The sequence below is a fragment of the Lutra lutra genome, chromosome 5, assembly GCF_902655055.1.
Source record: "Lutra lutra chromosome 5, mLutLut1.2, whole genome shotgun sequence".
NCBI classification, from domain to species: domain Eukaryota; kingdom Metazoa; phylum Chordata; class Mammalia; order Carnivora; family Mustelidae; genus Lutra; species Lutra lutra.
Window position 1 is genome coordinate 151,725,625 of NC_062282.1, and position 19,031 is coordinate 151,744,655.

The 19,031-nt window shown below is 47.4% G+C and overlaps 1 protein-coding gene across 5 annotated transcripts in view; it reads right to left on the reverse strand.

The window, feature by feature from the left end:
* Positions 1-6,571: 6,571 nt before the first annotated feature.
* The window catches only part of MAPK9 (mitogen-activated protein kinase 9), a 48,634-nt gene continuing 36,174 nt past the window's right edge, over positions 6,572-19,031 (reverse strand). For 2 of the 5 annotated variants that reach the window (XM_047729064.1, XM_047729066.1), the window contains 7 exons: positions 17,013-17,178; positions 15,634-15,705; positions 12,361-12,543; positions 11,192-11,316; positions 9,924-9,987; positions 8,897-8,968; positions 6,572-7,340 (listed from right to left, as the gene is read on the reverse strand). In XM_047729064.1, the coding sequence (XP_047585020.1) occupies positions 7,198-7,340; positions 8,897-8,968; positions 9,924-9,987; positions 11,192-11,316; positions 12,361-12,543; positions 15,634-15,705; positions 17,013-17,178 (825 nt within the window). In that variant the 3' untranslated portion in view covers positions 6,572-7,197. Of the gene's footprint in view, positions 7,346-8,896; positions 8,969-9,923; positions 9,988-11,191; positions 11,317-12,360; positions 12,544-14,435; positions 14,575-15,633; positions 15,706-16,039; positions 16,112-17,012; positions 17,179-19,031 lie in introns of those variants that run through there. The other 3 variants (XM_047729065.1, XM_047729067.1, XM_047729068.1) reach the window with 3 other exon arrangements.

Sequence of the window (19,031 nt, forward strand, 5' to 3'; positions counted from 1 at the left end):
GGCTTGGAGCCCGCCCTTCAGCCTGGCCTCAACTGGGGGCCATCAAGCAGCCCCAGCGGATGCCATGAGGCTCCCCTGACAGCAGAGTCCCAGAAACGGTGTCGGGGGAACGGTGGCATCAAAATCCTTCTTGAGGTCAAGAGCTCCCATGAGACTCCTGCTCGTGGCAAGACTACCACCTGGGGTCAGCCACCTATGGTATGTGTTGGATGGGGCACCCTGAAAGTGAACCCACATGCCCGACTTTCTGGTCAGAGGGGGAGAGGCTGTGAGTGTATGCAGTTGTAATGATGCAGGACTGGGCCGGAGACACCCCAAACCCAGAGGGCAATTTTAGCATCACTGATGGTGGGTTAAAAAGAAGGAAGTGTCTTCAGATAGGAGCTTGGACAAAGGACACAGTATCACTCAGGTGTGTTATAACTAAAAGATGCACGTGTATCGGTTGAACCTTTAGATAAAGCCTGTAGATCCAGAAAATGCTGGAGGTGGGGAGCATGGTCTGTGTACCCCCGTGGAAGCAGCCACATGGGGCTAGAGGGAGCCCTCATCGACGGGACAGCATGCCGGCGACCACGGGCTGGTGTCGTGGGGGTGGGGGGATCAACAGTTTCTTAAGGACATGACAGGCAGAAACTAGGCACCAGGAATGCAAGGGCCAGATACACTAGTAAAAGACTTTGGGGAGACTGGGGAAATCCCAATGCCTAGGTATTAGGCCAGATGAGGACTTACAGACACGGGCAGCTGGAGATCGGTAAATGAAGCATGCATGTTATAAAAAGCATGTATGTATGACCTCATTTGGGCAAAGACAAACCAACAAACCAACCATCTAGACGTGCATATGTCCACAGAAAACCACACAGTAAGGTTATTAACAGTGATCATCTCTGAATGTGGGAATACGTATGTTTAGTTTCTCATCCTTGATTATACTTTCTAATATATATATATACACATACAGGGAGAGAGAGAGAGAATATATGTATTTTGCATTTTTTAAAATAAGGAGCAGATGGGAGGCAAGGAGGTGGAGAAAGTGAATACAGACAACTCTTGATTTCTGTTGCAAGGGGGAGCGATTTGAGGGTGATGTTGGGTTGTGAGCTCGCTAACATGAGTGAGCTGGAGGCAGGGAAGGGAGCAGAGGGATGGAGAGAGGCCACACGGCATCAACCTCCCATGGGAGCGAGGGTCAGGCAGAGGGCTGGGCCCTAACCCTAACCCTGCTCCTCTACCCACTCCCTGACCTGTGGATGTGGGACAATGACTGCTCTTGTCTTCTGAGTGGCCAACGGCTGTCTAGAGTGCAGATCTAGAAGGGGAAGCCGGGGTCTCCTGCCTGCTCCTCCCAAGAGAAAACCAAAGCAAGAACGCTGAGCACCAGGGTGTGTGACAGACTCATTTTCTCAAGATGTGATGAAGTGCTCTCGGGATTTCTCTGTGGAGTCCCACTGAGATGCTTCTTCCCGACCTTGTTGGCAGAGGGACCCCGCTGAGGAGGGCACAATGTGCCGGCCACATGGGTCCCTCTCTGTGACTGCTGGGGTCCACCTCGAGGCTCTGTCCTCCCGCTCAGTGGTGTTAGTCACCACCTGGATGAATTTTCAGAAGGCACATTCATGCTCCTAAAACTGACAGATGTCACTGGCTGGCAGACGGAAGGCTCATGAAGTCTGACAGAATCGGGACTAACAGTCATGGCAGGAATCCAGGGACTCTGACAGATTGTAGGGGTCGGGGGTGACATGGCTGGGAAGGTTCAGGCCCTCTGCGATGGTGTTACTTGGCTGGGGAGGACTTGCTTGCCGAGCACGCTCGCTGCTCAGGCTATATCTGGAATATTCTGTTCACTTGGGGCCCACATCTGTAGGGTGCACCAACGTGATGAGGCTCTGGGGGCCAAAGGGAGAGGGTTGGAGGAACTTAGAGTTGAAGTCAGAGGAAGGAAGACTTGTGGCCTACCTTTTCAACCAGCGGAGGACTCCCTCTATCTCACCCAAGGGAAAGGCCTGGGGTTTCAGGCATGGAAGCCTTGGGAATAGGTTTCAGTTCCGTTTAAAAAAGAACTTCCTGATGGCCAAAACCACACAGAATTCTGCAGGGAGGGACTTCCCTTCGTTAAAGCCCTCTGAGCAGAGGCTGGGTGGCCTCAGGTGCCTTCCCGCCCTGAACAAGGGGTAGACTGGAAGGTCTCTCCTCCCATGGTCAGGCTTTATGAAAGCCAAGTGAGCAAATGAAATGAAGGGGAAAGCACACTTATAGGAATCTAAGAGTCAGGGGAGTTTTGGGAGAAGGGCAGAAACTATTACTGGAGAACCGACAACTTAAATAGGGATTTCGGGAGCAAGTTCAGTTTATTTCAAAGCACAGCGCAAACTACTTCCTGGAAGAGATGGATTTAATTTTATCTGTGTCTCCATGAAGTCTGTCTTATAAACCTAGAGTTCCTCTCAGTCTTGCCCTTAAATTTCACATGGAATGAATCACAGAAATGATGCATTTCACTGGACCTGAACCCTTATGTCCTCTTTTTGAGACTACCAACTAGTGCCGGGGCTCAGAGTAAAGACATCCCCAAAATCTGTGTGAAAGTGTCCCGGCTGGTGAGAGTGGAAGGGCCTTCCCCTGTAGGCTCTGCTTCCCTCCATGCACAGGAAGCCTCCAGAAGCTGCTCCTGGAGAATGCAGAATGGGGCTCTTCACATGGTATCCACCAGGGCCCAGGACTCCTCAGAAAGTGTGGCAGAATTTGGTGTTCATGGCATTTTTCTTGGGGGAGGGACACCGTTTCCCTCAGACCCCTCAACAGGGCTTATGGCTAAAAGAAGAATGAGTTGTGCACCTGCAGGACACAAGGCAGTGTGTAGACCGGCAAGCCCGTGTTTCCTCCCTGCTCCTCCCTGGGCCTGGGGCTGTGTTAGAGAACTCACTCCAACTTCCCTTCCAACTTTCAAGTGCCCGCAGAGAGGGGGTGGTAGCAAACACCCTTGCTCACAAGGACTCTGGGCCCACAAAGCCTGGCTCTTTCAAAGCGTGAAGGAGTGTGGCCCAGGGCCTTGAGAACTCCGTGAAGGACAAATTCCCCATGGCTGTGACAGGCACATCCTTCCTAAATCCTGGTCACAGATGGTCTCAACAAGACATGACTGGCCACTCTCCGTTTGTTACCAGTTTTCCTGGTCTGAAAACAAAATATTGTGACTGCCTTATTGCCAGAGGTAACCTTACGCTTAAATTCATACGAAGAGCCATAGGAGCAACGGGACAACGTTAGGTTATTTTGAAAGATTACCCTTCCCCCTACCAAAAACCCCCTCACGACTACACTTAACCATTACAGTTAATAAATAAAAAGGATTTTTTTTTTACCGTCTGCATTGAAAGTCTGAAGGGGGTAAGAGAGAGAATGGGGCCCAGACCCATATTAAGAGAAATGTTTTCCTTCTCTAGGGAACTTTACAAATCAGTCCGATACTCCTCTATCTGGAATGATTCTAGCTCTTTTAGGCAGAGAAGAGAAAGCCATTGAGGGCCCTGTTAGTCCTGTGGTTTTAAGTAGTGTACTGGGTGTGGAGCCTAACCTGGGGCTTGAACTCCTGACCCTGAGGTCAAGCCCTGAGCTGAGATCAAGAGTCGGATGCCCGACTGACTGAGCCACCCGGGCATTCCTGAGGAGTGGACATCTTAAAGCGCCTCAAACCCAGAAGCAAAATCCAAGTGGCTCATCCTGTGTACAAAACCACAAGCAGACAGGCACTGGGAATGATTCTAAGCACGACAGGTGGGGACCCACTGGCCACGCCCTGTGAGGAAAATGCTTGCGCCAGTACTCAGGATATTCGATTGTGTATACTTGCATATTTCTGAAAACTGAGATGCAGAGTTTGCAGAAACATCTTTTCAGTCAGAGACGTAAAAGAAATCGTTTGCCTGCCAATTAACAACACTTGCTTGACATTGGTGGAGATGATACACCAACACCGACCCGAGTTCATGTCAAATCTGTCATCAGAGATGGTGATGTAGAAAATACAGCCAAGTGTCACTTAAAACCACACAAAAACCGGACATGCTTTACACTTCTTCTTTTAAAATATATCTGTATTATTTCCACCAATCAAGACACACACGATGTATTTTATTATAAGACATTAGGCAACATTACTTCTGAGAGCTGCAGCCTGAAGGTCACGCCTGTACTGGCTGCCAGCATGGAACACCGGAGGACGACGTTAGAAATCCATCGAACTCACACATAGTCACCATGACAGACAGGGCATTGCATCTGGATTAAACCCGTGTCTCAGCCAGCAGTCCAGCCAGGGCCTCTGGGCATCAGCGGGGGCCCCGCCAAGGGTTTTCTCCTACCCGCTCGGAGGCTCTGGGTTTTGGGTCCCAGACAGAACAGAGCCTCACTGCCGCTTCCATGATCCCGACTGATCAATACTGGGCAGTCTGTGTTTCTAGAATGTTCTCCTGCTCTGAGAGACCCCATCTACTCTCAGAAACCTGCACTGGAGGTCAAGACCCGACCGAAGGGAGGCAGTCATTTCCTTTTTGACTGAAAATGAAGCCAACAGATAAAATAAACCTAGTCCAAGTCCCAGGCTAATGATAAATTTCCTGGTTTATAAAAATATGTGTCCAAAGTAGTTACTTCCAGGGTTATGTACACTATAAATTACAAAAATGAAATAGAAAAGACCAGAAAGTTGAGCACATTTTAGTTCTTTTTCCAATGTCGGCCCTCATCCCTCTAGAGCAGTTTGAAACTGTCTATACTGCACCAGGACCCCGGCACATCTTGGCTCAGGAGGGAGAACCCTGACGTGGGGCGAGGTATTTCTACTGAAGGTGGGCATGGCAGGAAGCCCGTCCACAGGGACACAGGCTTCCCCTGTGAATGCACGGAGAGGGAAGTGAGCAGAAAGCCAGTCTGCAGGGGCACCCAGCTCTACTCACAAAGGGGCCCTCAGAAGCAGGAGCCCTGTGTGCCCTCAGCATCCCCATGCTGCGTTCACAGAGGCCTAGGGCAGTTACACATTTTTTTTTTTTTTTTAAGATTTTATTTATTTACTTGGGAGAGAGAGGGAAAGCATGAGAGGCGAGAGGGGAGAGGGTCAGAGGGAGAAGCAGACTCCCCACTGATCAGGGAGCTCGATGTGGGACTTGATCTCAGGACTCCAGGATCATGACCCGAGCCAAAAGCAGTTGTCCAACCAACTGAACCACCCAGGTGCCCCAGATACACATTTTTTAAATGCTCCTCTCTCTCTGTTTTTCTTTTTTAAAGACGGACTGAGTGAAGTCTTTTTAAAGAACATATATTAGAGAGAAGGCCGTTTTAAGATGTTTATATTTGGATAACGATAACTTTCTTCACTGTACCATCAGGCCTCCGAAACCAAAGCCATCCTAAGCCACATCATAGGTATTTCTGCTTCAATCCAAGTCAGCTTTTCCATCTTGTATTTGAATACGTCTAAACCTCACAACATAAAACTGTTACTTCAACATGAATTTTGTTCATCAAGGGCTCCAGTCTCCACAGATAAGACCAACCAATGAGATGCAAGTGACGGAGAGAATCCTATGTTTTAGATAACATTTATAATAAACTTTCTTATCCAAGTTCCTTCTCAGAACACATTCTATAGAATGTTGACCCAATAGTTTCCCAAAGAGTTAAACATGGGATATGAATTTGTAACAGAAAAAGCTCAAGGGATAAGCACAGTGAGCACAGGGGGCCAAAATGTGACCATGGTAAGCCCAGTTCCGCCGTGATAATCCAGTACTCTAGCTTAGGGAACTCCGAGTGATATCCACATCAGAAAGTCTGAAAGCATCAATTTCAGGTGAGCGGTTTTAAATCAGAAAATACTCAAGAGTTAATCACTACTCCTAAGGGTGTTTCCTCCACAACCCCATGAGGGGGTTTCCCAGAAGATCCCTGGGTTTCCCTTTAGGAAAAGGAAATGTTCCATGAACTGGAAAACACCACCATCCCGGAGGCATTCTGAATCGCCTTGCTTCCTAAAACAGATCCAAGCTGGGGGGTGGAGTGGGGGGGGGCGGTTTACAGGGTTTCTTTCAGCAAAAAAAGAAAATTGTGTAAGAGCATTAGGTTGGAAACCGAAAACTCTCTCCTGGGAGATGGTGCCTCTCTCGGGGAAGGACCCTGACCAGTCTCGGAGGGAGCAAGTGTTCAGGAAGTCACTGCTGCAGTCATCTTCAGTGGCCATTTTGTCAAATTCTACTCTCGCCACTAATGGATTTGAGAATCTGCCGTCATGTTATTGACATGGAGTGTTAGGCGTCTAACAAAGAAGGCGAAGTTTTAGGTGGCAGTTTAAATTAACGAGTCCAGAAGACCAGGAGAAAGGAGCGAGGGTAGATTAGGATTGTAAAGGCATATATGTCTTAAGCAGCACAAAACGGAAAATTTTATCTTGCAATAAAGCTAAAGGTACAGTCATCCCAGACTAAGACAATTTAGAGGAAACAGTGTCCACAGAGGTGTCTTGGTTTTAGCAGTGATAATTCTCAGCCCAAAACATGACAGATTTAAGAAAAGTTGTATTTTTTTTATTTATTAAATAGATTTAATTATATTCCTTCTGAAATACAAAAGATAGAATAAATCATACCGTAAAAGAAGGTAAGATATGATAATATGATGGTGGCCAATTAATACACATAAACCTATTTTTTTCCTGGACAGACACCAAATTACTCAAGAGGATTAAGAGAGAATTCTAGAAGCAGCACTACCTGGAAGATTATTTGGCATTTAAATACTGATTTCCAAAGTGCTAGAGGGCAAGCCTGAGCAAGCACACGTGGTCACATGCATATAAGTCCCAACGGTTACAGAGGATGAGAAACTGTCACTATTACCGTACAACTTTAAAAAAAAGTAAAACAAAATCATCTACTCTAATTGCTCACCTGAAATGACCTTGCACAACTTCTCTACAAGTGTGGCTCGCACTTGTGTTCTTCAGACACAGTCTGCTTCACTGTGAAATCTAGGCAGGCAATCCTACTGGAACTGAGCAGGGGCAAGGCATCGTGTTCCTTACATGCAGAACATGGAGTTTTTCTATTTGGTTCCATCAACCCCCAAGCATTTCAGGCCCATGGAAGCGAGAATTCCTTCACTGAGGACGAGCTTGCGGGTCGTGCCTTATCACCGGCAACCTTCGAGGGGTCCCGTGGAGGCGTCGAGGCTGCTGTCTGTGTCTGAGGCCAGTGTCTGCTCAGTGGACATGGACGAGATGTCATTGATGGACGACGACCGGGACGGAGTGGCGTTGCTGCTTACTGCTGCATCTGTGCTAAGAAAACCAAGGAGAATAAAATCTGATGCACGACATTGCTGCGGGTCTGGGCAGTGGAGCCTTGGGGCCGTCCCCCCCACTGGCGTGGCTCCAGGCCTCACTGCCAGTGTGGACAAGTGGTGAGCCAGCTGCCTGTGCCCAGCTTTTCCTGGAGTCCTTCTCTGGGCCCAGGATCCCAAACATCCTCCCTTTCTTCCCGGGCACTGAAAATCATATCCATGCCTGCGTATAATCATGCTGAAAAACACCTGCCTCTTTAAAAAAAGATATTCATAGAAAGTTGGTGAATTTATCCTACAACTCTCAGTGTAACAAAAGGCTGAAGCCCAAATAAGGGCTCGAGGGTCATCAGACGTTTCAGCTACAGTCATCAATACTTTGTCCGAGGAAAAAAGCAGTAACCTTGGAACAATTCTTTTGTAATAAAAACGCAATGGAAAAAAATCAGATGGGGAGACACACCTTGAGAGACTCTTAAGTCTAGGGAACAAACTGAGGATGGCTGGAGGGGAGGGAGGTGGAGGGATGGGGTAACTGGGGGATGGGCATTAGGAAGGCACGTGATGTGATCAGCACTGGTGTTCTATGCAACTGATGAATTATTGAACACTACATCTGAAACTAATGATGTACTACATGTTGGCTTTTTAAATTATGAAAACTGTGCTAAAATAAAAACTATATACAAACAAAAAGGAAAAAATTAGTGGCCTCCTACTCATTTTATTTTTGTTTTATATACCCTGAAAATTGACATTTTGAGTCTTTAAGGTACATGAAACTATGCTATTTCCTAGGGCCTGTATTTTAGTCTGGTGCGAGCAAAAAATAAAACATTTGAGCTCTCAGAGGCCAGGGCCTGCAGTCTTCAATTTGTGCCTTGTTAACCACAGGCACCTAATTCTGTGCTGAAGTTACGTAATCTCCAGATACTTGACACGTACGTCATGCTGAACAGAAAATTCAAGAGAGAGTCTGTGTCTCCATGTGCATGAGTGCGGGCTTCTGGGCGGGGGGACGAGTGAAAGAATAATTATAACGTGGAAGGATCTCACTCAGGAAGCAGGTGGGACCCTACGACCCTGAGCAAACACCACACGTGTTCTATCTCCGACAGTTCCACGGGGAATCGGCCACCAGGGAGGCCAAGTACAAATACAGGAGAATTAGATGAACAGCTTTCTCACAAGGGAACCAGACTGCATTTTACTTAGATTTACATGGATTTTCTTCTGGAGCCGGGTGGGGCCTGCCCAGAGAGGGTCATGCACTGTGGTGACATTTGAAATTCAGCTCCCTCATCTATAGGTGGAGCTGGCAGAAGCAGAGGCCAGCATGGAAGCAGGCCGGTTCTAACCCAGTTCTAACCCCCTCAAGCAGGATCCTGGCAGCTGCTGCCACTGCGACACCCCAGAAAGGCAGCTGACCTCCCATCAGGAGCTTTCGGACCCAGGGCCGGGTGAGCTGCCGTCTCACGCACCGCTACCATTTAGGAAAGCTGGACGGGGAAAAGGAGACTGGCCTCAAGCTATCAAAGCAATCACTAACCTGAAGGCTGATCTTTGACCACGCCGTTCTTGCTCCTCTCTTCCCAGTCCAGCACTTCCTTGTAAATCAGCTCTTCAAACAGACACACAAGGGAGAAGCCTCCATCAGTTCCTCTGCATCTCTGAACCCTGCTTCCTAATCAATCGGGGCCACTCCAAGGGCAACGCGATGCCTTATTTTTAACAGTGATATACGGTTAACTCAATAATACTGTCTACCTAGACCAAAACACCCACGTTTCGATACATTACCTCTTCTCAACCTGACTGAAGGCGGTTCTGTACCCAAAGGGGCTCTACAAGGGGCGGGGGACTAGCAAAGTGGTTCTCGTGGAACATTTGAAAGTACCACACGCTTTCGCGCCATTTGCAAGCATTTCTCTCATTACTCGGGGTTCTCCAAATGGAACCGGTATCCAGCTGTGGGGGAGAAGCCCCTCCAGCCTGGCCAGAAATTTATCCAAACTCATCAGTCATTTCTTGGCTTCACCCTTAGTTTCCTTGATTCTGACTTGTAAGTGAAGCAAACAACCTACCAGGGAAGCATCAAGGATTCCTAGAGTTTCGGCATTTGTGAGCCGAGAGAATGCCTTGAGCATCTCCCTAGCACGGAGTGTGGCTGTGTGTGTCGCTCTGCCGAGCGCATGTTCATGCAGGTCCCGGCTCTCCAGTCACCCCGGGGAGGGCAGATGTAATCCGCTTGGGCAGAGCACGTTGCCATGTTTGACCTGCACTGAACCAGGTTCTCAATTCCTACTGATTCTGCTTTTTAATGGGGAATTGCTCTTCGACCTCCTGGTTACGAGCTTAGTTGCCCATGGGCTGTTTGGTGAATCTCACAGTCTTCAGAAGCCACAGTATGCAGCTGATACCGGCTCTTCTTTGTTAACTGCAAGTTCCTGCTCTACTAGGGGGTGGGAAGACCTGGACTAAGAGGGGCTGCAGGGCCTCTTCCGCTTCCCTAGAAGGGCTCCTGCTGACAAGTGACTGCACAGGCGAGCGAGGGGCAAAGTCCCATCTGCCTTTACCTTTCCACTCTTCAATTGCATGCTCTCGTTCTTCCAGCTGGGCGTCGTAAATCTGAGGTGGTGGCTGAAAATTAAATGACACGTGAAGTCAACAGTTATAAATGTAACGAGGCATGAAGATGGTAAAATCGCTGGGGAGATTCTCATCTATTTATCACGTGGCTTTCATTCAATACCTGGCTCCTTAAAGGTTTCTTCAGAAGTGCGATGTTACGTCACTTTGCGAATCAAAATAATTAGGGAGAAATTAACCAAGAAAAAAAAGGAGCTATTGTGGTCCTCTTAATAATGACATGATCTCTAAACACTCTCACGGCATCTGCCCAAATGTACTTATGAAGCAGTAATCATGAGCTGCTTCCTAGTGACCTGCCCTGGATGAGGACTGTGCCGGCTCAGGTTTGCAGTTCTTCACGTCAGAGCCCCCTTACCCAATCCCCGACTCGCACAGGACTGTTCCAAAGACCTGCTTCAAAAGCACATGTCGATAAACGGGGCTCCTTAAAACACTGTTCACTGTGGTGGTGAAGCCCACAGGCCAGCCCTAAAGCGAGCCTGCCCCCATGAGTTACGTCTTAGAGCCAGAGAGCGTTCAGGCCACTGCTGCTAAGGCAGAATGGCCCTGAGCCCACAATCGCAAGTGGAACTACCCTGGGAACCTTCTGGCGGGTGCCTCTGGGGAAGGACAGATAACCCGGGGATTTTTAGCAAGTTTCTTAGCCTCTCTGACCGGGTGGCCTAAACAAGCTGTTATAAGCAAAGCACGCGGCACCCTGCCAGGCACATGCTGGGGGCTTCGTAAGTGGTTGCATTACGATCCCATGCCAGCTTGTGTATAAAAGGAAGACAACGTGTCACCATAGTATAGGCCCGTCCAGTCCTGAGCTACATGGAGCAACGGCCCCAGGAGCAAGGGTCCCAAAAGGGACTCAGGTCTTGGACGACCCCTGGCCTCTTTGTAGTCAGGAGTCCTCTGAAATCTAGAACTTGTGGGCACCTGGGTGGCTCAGTGGGTTAAGCGTCTGCCTTTGGCTCAGGTCACGATCCCAGGATCCTGGGATCGAGCCCCACATCAGAATCCCTATTCAGCGGAGACTCTGCTGCTCCCCCTGCTTGTGCTCTCTGTCGGATGAATAAATAAAATCTTTTAAAAAAAATGAAATCTAGAACTTGCTATCTTCATGCAGCCGTTCGGACTGAGCCATGGAAGATCTGAGGAAACATACGCCTTGCCCTCCCCTACAAGTCCCTCTGGAACACAGGCTTACCGCTTCGGCTTCAGCAGGGTCGTACCAAACGGTAATATAAGGGTGACGTAAAGCTTCGTCCACGGAGATTCGCTTGTCGGGATCAATCACCAACATTTTCGATAACAAATCTCTGGCTTGACTTGCTAGGGTGGAAACAAATGATTAGATGAATACACGAATGCCGAGACACAGAACATCACAGAGGAAACATCACAGTGACAGTGCAGACAGAATAGAGATGTATTCGCCTTGAGAAATTTTTTGGCAGGTTCCAGATCAATCAAGGCTTTTTCTTTACAATTAAGCCAAGAAGCTACTTTCAATACCATCAGGTTTTTGACCTCCATTTCTTGGCTCTGGATCTGGGAGGGGAGGGAGGGACAGGGCACCAAGGGGACACAGGCCAACAGGAGGCCGAAATGGTGCCTGGGGAGAGCTGCCACTAGGGAGGGCCAGGGGCCCAGCTAAGGGCTGCACTGCTTGACATGCGGCATGGAGCACCGGCAGGCTCTTCTCTTCATGTCCCCTCCAGACGGATCACAACAGACCTCTGAAGCCATACAATGATCTCATGTTTGCCCATGATCGAATACTTCATGGATGCCTCCCCTATACCCAACTGCATGTTAACGTTGGCAACATACACTTAAAAAAAAAATCTAGAGATTACTTGTTAGAAAAAACCCAACATGCTCAGTAACTCACTTAAGTTTTGGCAATTAAAGGTCACATCAGTAGGCAAAGGAGAGATGGGGCTTTTCTGACGGAGGCACAGTTTACCCTGAGGTGGAAAGAAATCTATCCTTTCCCTTAAATCACAGCTTTAGTGACGGGCACGGGAGAAGGGGAGGAGGAGCTTTATTTTATCCTACTATGGGCTAGAATCTTAACTCGAGGGTTCCTTGTACCCAAAGACTGTGATTTTCAATTGCTACAATTAACATACGACTGGTTCAGAGGGACTCGAACCTTTTCATTTTGACCAAAGGTTTCAGCGTGGCCATTCTGTAGAGGACAGAACTTTCAGGTCTCTAAGCCTTCAGGCTGCCCTGTACCTCACTTTATTCGAGGGCTTCCACTATTTTATCTCCCCACATCCAGAGGCGTCGGAACGAGGAAACCCAAAGAGGCCGAGAGCGGTGCCCAGACTGTGGAAACAGGGATGAGGGAAACAAAGGGCCTCTTACTTTTAATTTTGTCTCGTTCGGATTCGGATGGGAATATCCAATCTGGAAAGAGCTCTTCGAATTTGATGCCGGGGTACTTCGGTCTGTTTTCTACGTAATTCCTCACGGTTGGCTGCAGTTTCTTCATAAAATCCGCAGACGGTGTTCCTAGTTGCTCAATGACTTTATTCCACTGATCAATATCTAAGGAGTCTCTTGAGGAAAATACAACTGAAGGGCCTTATGGTCACGTCACATGAAGTAGCATTATTCAAAGAAACACGAAAACCCTCTTTTGACCTACTGACAGGTAATGAGTGAGGCCATCTCACAGGTGTTTTGATACAATATGCAAATACGGTGTGGGTTTCCAAAGTGGAGACTAGTTTTAAAACCTCTGCGCCTTTCTAAACTCTGGTCACAGTATATTAGACTGACCCACCATGGGACGTATGCCTTCCCCTTCTAGACCAAGTAACAGTTATCTTGTAACTGAAGGATACCCATGACAGAGGTGATGAAAGATGAAGTTAGATAAATAGGACTTCAGCAAACCGAAATCAGTTTTCACACCGAGGGTACTTAGATTCGAAAGCTCGCTGAAGTAGACAGACCTGGGTCCCGGGGTCACAGCTGGGAAAGCAGAGGCCCCACGGAGGATGGTGCATGAGCCGGGCCTTGGGGCTCTCGAGCCCAGGCCCTGTCCTTTCCCATGGAACCACGGGCCTGCCTAGGACTGGGCTTAGATGGACAGCTCTGTGAGGTCATTCTCATTCCTCTGGCACTGACCCTGACCATCACTGCAGTACCCTGGAGTGGATCTTACTTCCTTTCAGAGCACATGACCTGGGTTTCGGACTCCACTGTGCTCTAACCATGTGCCAGGTGCTGGACACTCAGTCTCCCTTGGCGCCCAACTTGCTTGTTTGTTAAATGCAGAAAATACCAGCTTTGCCTAGTTCATAGGGGGCTTGGAATAATGGGCATTATGAGCTGGAAAGTGATTCTGAGACTGTAAACAATGATAACAGAGAATGTAGGCCAAGAAAAAAAAAGTCATGTAAACAGCAATGTTTAAAAACCCATTTTTAAAAGTTGTTTAAAAAAAAAAAAGGAATGGAGGTTTGTCTTAGAAAAATGCAATCACATTTTTGTGGAAGAAGCCGGGGAGCTGAACAGGCTTGGGGGATGGGCTCTGGCCACTGGAGTCACTAGCATATTCTCCTCCCTCACTCCTGTGTTCCTATGTGCTGCCGGAGCTGGATGGGGAAGCCCTCAAGCCCTTCTCACCACCTTCACTTTCCACTGATCCTCTGAAACATCCCTCGTCTCCCTGCTCCTGCTCTTGTCCGTGAGTCTGTCTGCCTTCAGCCCAGCCTCTGGAACAACCTTTTCCAACATAAGTCAAGTTGGAGCCTAGAAAAGGGCAGGCGCTGAGTAAATGTTTAGTGTGCTCATGATCAAGGATCATTTCTGTAGACTAACGGGGAGAAGGGAAAAGGTGGGAAGGGAAACATCACCCCCAACAAGCCTGGTGGGCCTTCTGCGTGTGTGCGTGCACTACTATCCCTTGGCTCCCATGGACCTCTCATTATGCTGAAGGGGGATCGAGGCTGAGGGAGGCCGGGACTCCTGTACGCCTGAGGGTGGCAGCTCCCTGTCTCTGATGGGCTACTGTGGCACAGGAGGTCCTCTTCTACTCCAGGTCATGGATCTGAAGCACATCTCAGAGCACTGCAGTCTAGATGCCAGAATCTTTTCCCATTCTAGTAATTTTTAATCTAATGTTTGAAATAGTGGGCAAAAATTGCCTTTGGAAAATGATGTTAACCCTGTATATATATTTTGAGAATGACATCAGGTGGCCTGATACATAAAAATATTAGTTACTGACATGGCAAGATGTTAATACTTAAGGGAGGAACTTCAAATTAACTTTGTAGTGCACCAGAAAGTATCCACAGTTTTTATACTTTCTGAAGAAAACATTCTTAATTCAAAAAAGGAAGGGCACAAAATGAACAAGAATTGAGACCAATGAAATGTTAAGTAGATCCTTCTAAATTATTTATCTTCAGAATACATCAACTTTTCCCTTTTAAGCTGAGTCTGTTTGCAAGATAAAGACCTCCTTATTTATAGTTTGGAACAAGTGAATCAAAGGAAAGGCAATGGAAAACTGCCAGAAAATTTATTAGAACAAAATAAAATGCTGTATTTAACTTCACATAAAATCTGTGATGTGAAAAATGTCAAGGAAGGCAAATAAAATGATAGGAACAAATCTTTTCATTCCACATTTGTGTTGTAAAGAATTTATATTACATGAAAGTCACCCTCATAAAATTATAAAAAACTAAAATAACTTTAATAAAATACATACAAAACACTGACTACACAGCTCCATCTCCTTTAAAAATAACCATCAATCTGCCAATGGACAGAGACCACTTTAAGGTTTCATAAGGCAAAAACAAAATCAAAGACTAATGGAAATCGTAAGTGGTTAGAACGCAAATGAAAAAGGGAGCATGTCTGAGTGAAAAATATTAAAGATGGGAGAATGTGAGGAGCGTGATCAAGGAAAGCTACTCTAACGAGCATGTTGTCTCGTCTGCTTTATGCTGTGTTATTAATGTGATTTGCTGACCACAGTATAAGTTAATCTTCTGCATAGTATATTTACTCAGACTTCTCCAGGTGTGTCACAAAAGAACCTTCTAGATGGATCTTTTAAAAATTTCTACAAAATGTCAGCAGAGTAACAGGCAAGAAAATTAACACATACTGTTCCTCACCAAACTTCCTTTTGATCTCTTTTACTTCAGTCTTATGTAGTGTGCTTCAGTTCTTACTTTGGGGGAAAATATTTTAGTCCATACTAATAACTAGCAAAATGGTATACTAATAATTGAATGACACAATAATACTGGCCTGTTTAACTTAGACAGCAACCTTCCTCATTAAAACAACTGAATGATCTAAATAAACAGTATTTTTCATTTAAATATCAAAATATGTCTGACAGAATAAATCAATTCCTAAGCTATTTTTGATAAAATTAAAACTAACATAATTGGTTTAATGTAACTCTAAGCCTCAATAAAGTCATTACAGGTAGTCAAGTGAAAAAGAAAACATAAAACTGAACCACTTGGTTTGTGACGCTAATTTAACAAACATAATAAAGACGCCCCCCAGGATACAGTCTACAAGTACAACATTTTCCTTTCGAGCTCCTGCTGGCCTCGCCATTTATGGAAAGCATGGCCAGGAAGGTCCCGGGAAGGATACGATCAGTGCCTTGGAAAATCACACAACCTTTCACCAGCTCTCCCATGATGCAACCCACTGACCAGATATCAACTGAAAATAAAATGAAATGATAAAATTATGAAGTGCCATGAACAAAACAAAGGTGAGGAAAAGGAATTCTAACAGTGTACTAAACACACAAATATGGAAAAATAAATGGCTAGCTAAGGGTGAGCTGTCCCCATGGTGCGAATGATTGCCGGCCTCCGCTGTGGCCTTCGGCTTCCGGCAGTCTGGGCTGTAGTGCCTGAGGGTCCAGCACTTTACAGCATGGGAAACAAACAGACCCGCTGACAGAAGAGGTGGCTGTGCCCCCAGAGCTGTGTGCAGGCAGGCGCCCGCCCGCCCCCACGGCCCGTTTTGGGTCTCTCCCTGTGAAGGATACAGTCTCTTCCTGGGAACAGGACTTTATGGAGGACCATTTCTGCCATGATGCACCCGACAGACCAGATGTCCACTACCAAACACCAGGTGATTAAAACCAGCCCGAGACCCCCATGCAGCTTTCTCAAGACACCCTCCCAACAAAGACAAGCCCGGCTGTCGTCAAGTATGGACACCACGCCCACTGTGCGACCCTCTGCTACCCTGTCATGCCTGCAGGACCTCCCGGGAGCAGGTGCGCTGGTCTGGGCTTCCCTGGGGCCTGAGGGCCAGACAGAGGGCTACTTGGTGGCCCTGCTTAGCACTATGGGAGGAGCCAACGGGGCCACCAGGAAGCCATAGAGAGACATCTCTTGGGGGAGCGGGGGACACTGGTGACCATCCAGATCACCAGCACGAAGTTTCAGACTCTTTTTTTTTTTAATCAGCAATTTGATATTTTTATTTTTATTTTTTTTATGCTTAACATTGAAAAATTTAAGTTTCAGACTCTTAGCGAGTAACTGTGATTGAGTTCTTTTTGACAAATTTGTCGAGAGCTAAGTTACAAAGGGCTCTGATATTGTTCGAGTAAGTTAAGTGTTGATGTTAAAAAACCAGTTTTACACAAAAAACAGCATGTATCACTCCATTTGTACTAAGCTCAAAAAATAAGGAAAAACCAGGCTTTGGCACTGGAAACCAGGGTAACAGCTCCCTATGGGGGCTGAGGCCTGGAGGGGGCCCGGGGAGGTCTTCAGGTACTGCTGGTGTGGTGGGCCTGCACATGTGTCCTAACTAAGCATGTTAAAGTTGGAGATGGTAAAAAAGTACTCGTTTCAAAAGTAAATTTGTATAAGTGGGTGATTTCAGCCACTGGATACAGGAGATTAATGACTTTGCACCTGTGGGCCCGCCCAGGGTGTTTCCTGTGGCCCAGGGGGGACACTGCTAGTGGTGAGCCTCGGCCACACAGGGGCGCCGCCTGCACTCACCGTTCTCTTTGTAGCCCATGCCCAGGATGACTTCAGGTGCCCGGTAATAACGCGTCACCACGTATGGAGTCATCATGAAGTTGGTACACGCCGTCCGGGCCAGGCCAAAGTCAAGGATCTTGAGCGTGCAGTCTGATTTTACTACGATGTTGCTAGGCTTCAAGTCCTAGGGCAGAGACGGCTGAGGTGAGCATGACGACCCAGAGCACACTACACCGCCAACCTCGCACTGCAGGGATTCGTGAGGCTGGGAGTTCTGGGACACCAAGGAGGGTTAGAACTGAAAACTGGAATTTGGGAAAACCCAACTCTCTCAAATTGAAACAAATACAAATTCACTTCAAGAAGTCAGATGGTCGCCCTCGTCCCTATGTGGGAAACGTCACGACATCTCTTTGCTTAAAACCTCCTTGGAGCTCCCACAGAACCCAGCTTTCCCTCCTCCACACCTGCTCCTCCTTCAGTCCCCAGCTGTCCCACAGAAATATAATGCAGGCCACATGGAATTCACATTTTCTAGTAGCCACCTTAGGAAGGATGAATACAAACATATAAAATGAATTGTAGTAAGGTACCTTATGTAACCCAATATACCCATTAACATTATCACTTTAATATGTGAAGCAACATACAGAAATGATTAATGAGACAGTTCATATTCCTTTTTTGGTACTGTTCTTGAAATCCACTGCATGTTAACAATGACACCACATTCTGAGTGCTTGACAGCCCTAAGTGGCTCGTGGCTGCCACACTACTCAGCACGGGGCTAGAATTCTCTAACTCCACAATCTTTGAATGGAGACTTCTTCTCTCAGACAAAGAATTCCATGGTCCCCAAGCCCGCCCCACGGCACACACCACCCAGAAGGCACCCTCATCTCCCCCTGCCAGAGCCAGTTCTATGACTGGACACCCGGGCTGTGCTGTCAGCTCTCAGAGCCTAGCCTCATCCAGCGGATGCACCAAAGTTGCTCGCTGTGTGAACACATGTGTCACCCTCCCCTTGACCCCATACCCTGGACACATGAACATGAGTTCCACCCCGGGCCTTTCTTCACGAGGACCCTCTCACCCCCAGATCCTTCCTCAGGCCCCAGGGATCTGACTTCTGGCTGGGGTGGCAGCCTGCACATCCGCCCTAGAAACTGTGCCTTCTCAGCTACCCCTGTCAGCTGTCCTCTCTAGTCACACCAAGCATGGGAGGACCTGGGAAGACTCAGTGTGAGGGGTCAGGCCCAGCACCTGACTAATGCCTTCCAAGGAACATGCACAGATGGGTGCACGCAGGTGTGCCTTGAGACAGTTAAAAACTCCATCAGATAAAATTATGTTTCATTACCATTGAATGTTCTCAACTTCTTGGATTCAGTAGAAATATGTAATATTTGAAAACGCAATGAAAATTCCCACGATTCCCATGCAGAAGCCCTGGTGTCACTGGCCACCACCCTCTCATCCTCTCATCCATGTGTCCTGATGTGGGGGAGCCCGTGGGAGCTCCCCCATCCCTCTGTGAGCCCCTCATGCACACCAGCGTGCCTTGTGAGGAGGCAGTCATACAGCTAAGGCAAAGAACCAATTTATCTCTAGCTTCTTTTTTTTTTTTTTTTAGACCAAGATTATGGCAAGAACAGGTATCTCACCTGCTAACAGGTGAGATAATGCTCAACTTTGTGAAGCAAACATTTTTTTAAATGTCCAAATGACAAGGAACTATTTTTGGACTCTTTGGAAAGGAATGACAACATCCAGAGCTGGCCAACACATAGCCTTCCTGATGCTGTTGGTTGGGATGTCAAAAGGTGCTTTCTTTAGAGGAAGCTGATTTCTTCCTCTGGAATCCACCCCAGCCTTGATCTAAAGCAAAGCCATAGGGAAAAGGGTTAGTAGAGCAGCTTGCCGTCCACCACTCAGTGAACCGCAGAATGAGGTAGAAAACTTGCCGGTCTCCAGCCCCTTCCAAGCTGTCAGAAAATTCTCCCCTCGAGCGGATTTGGTTGGAAGGACACCCTTTAC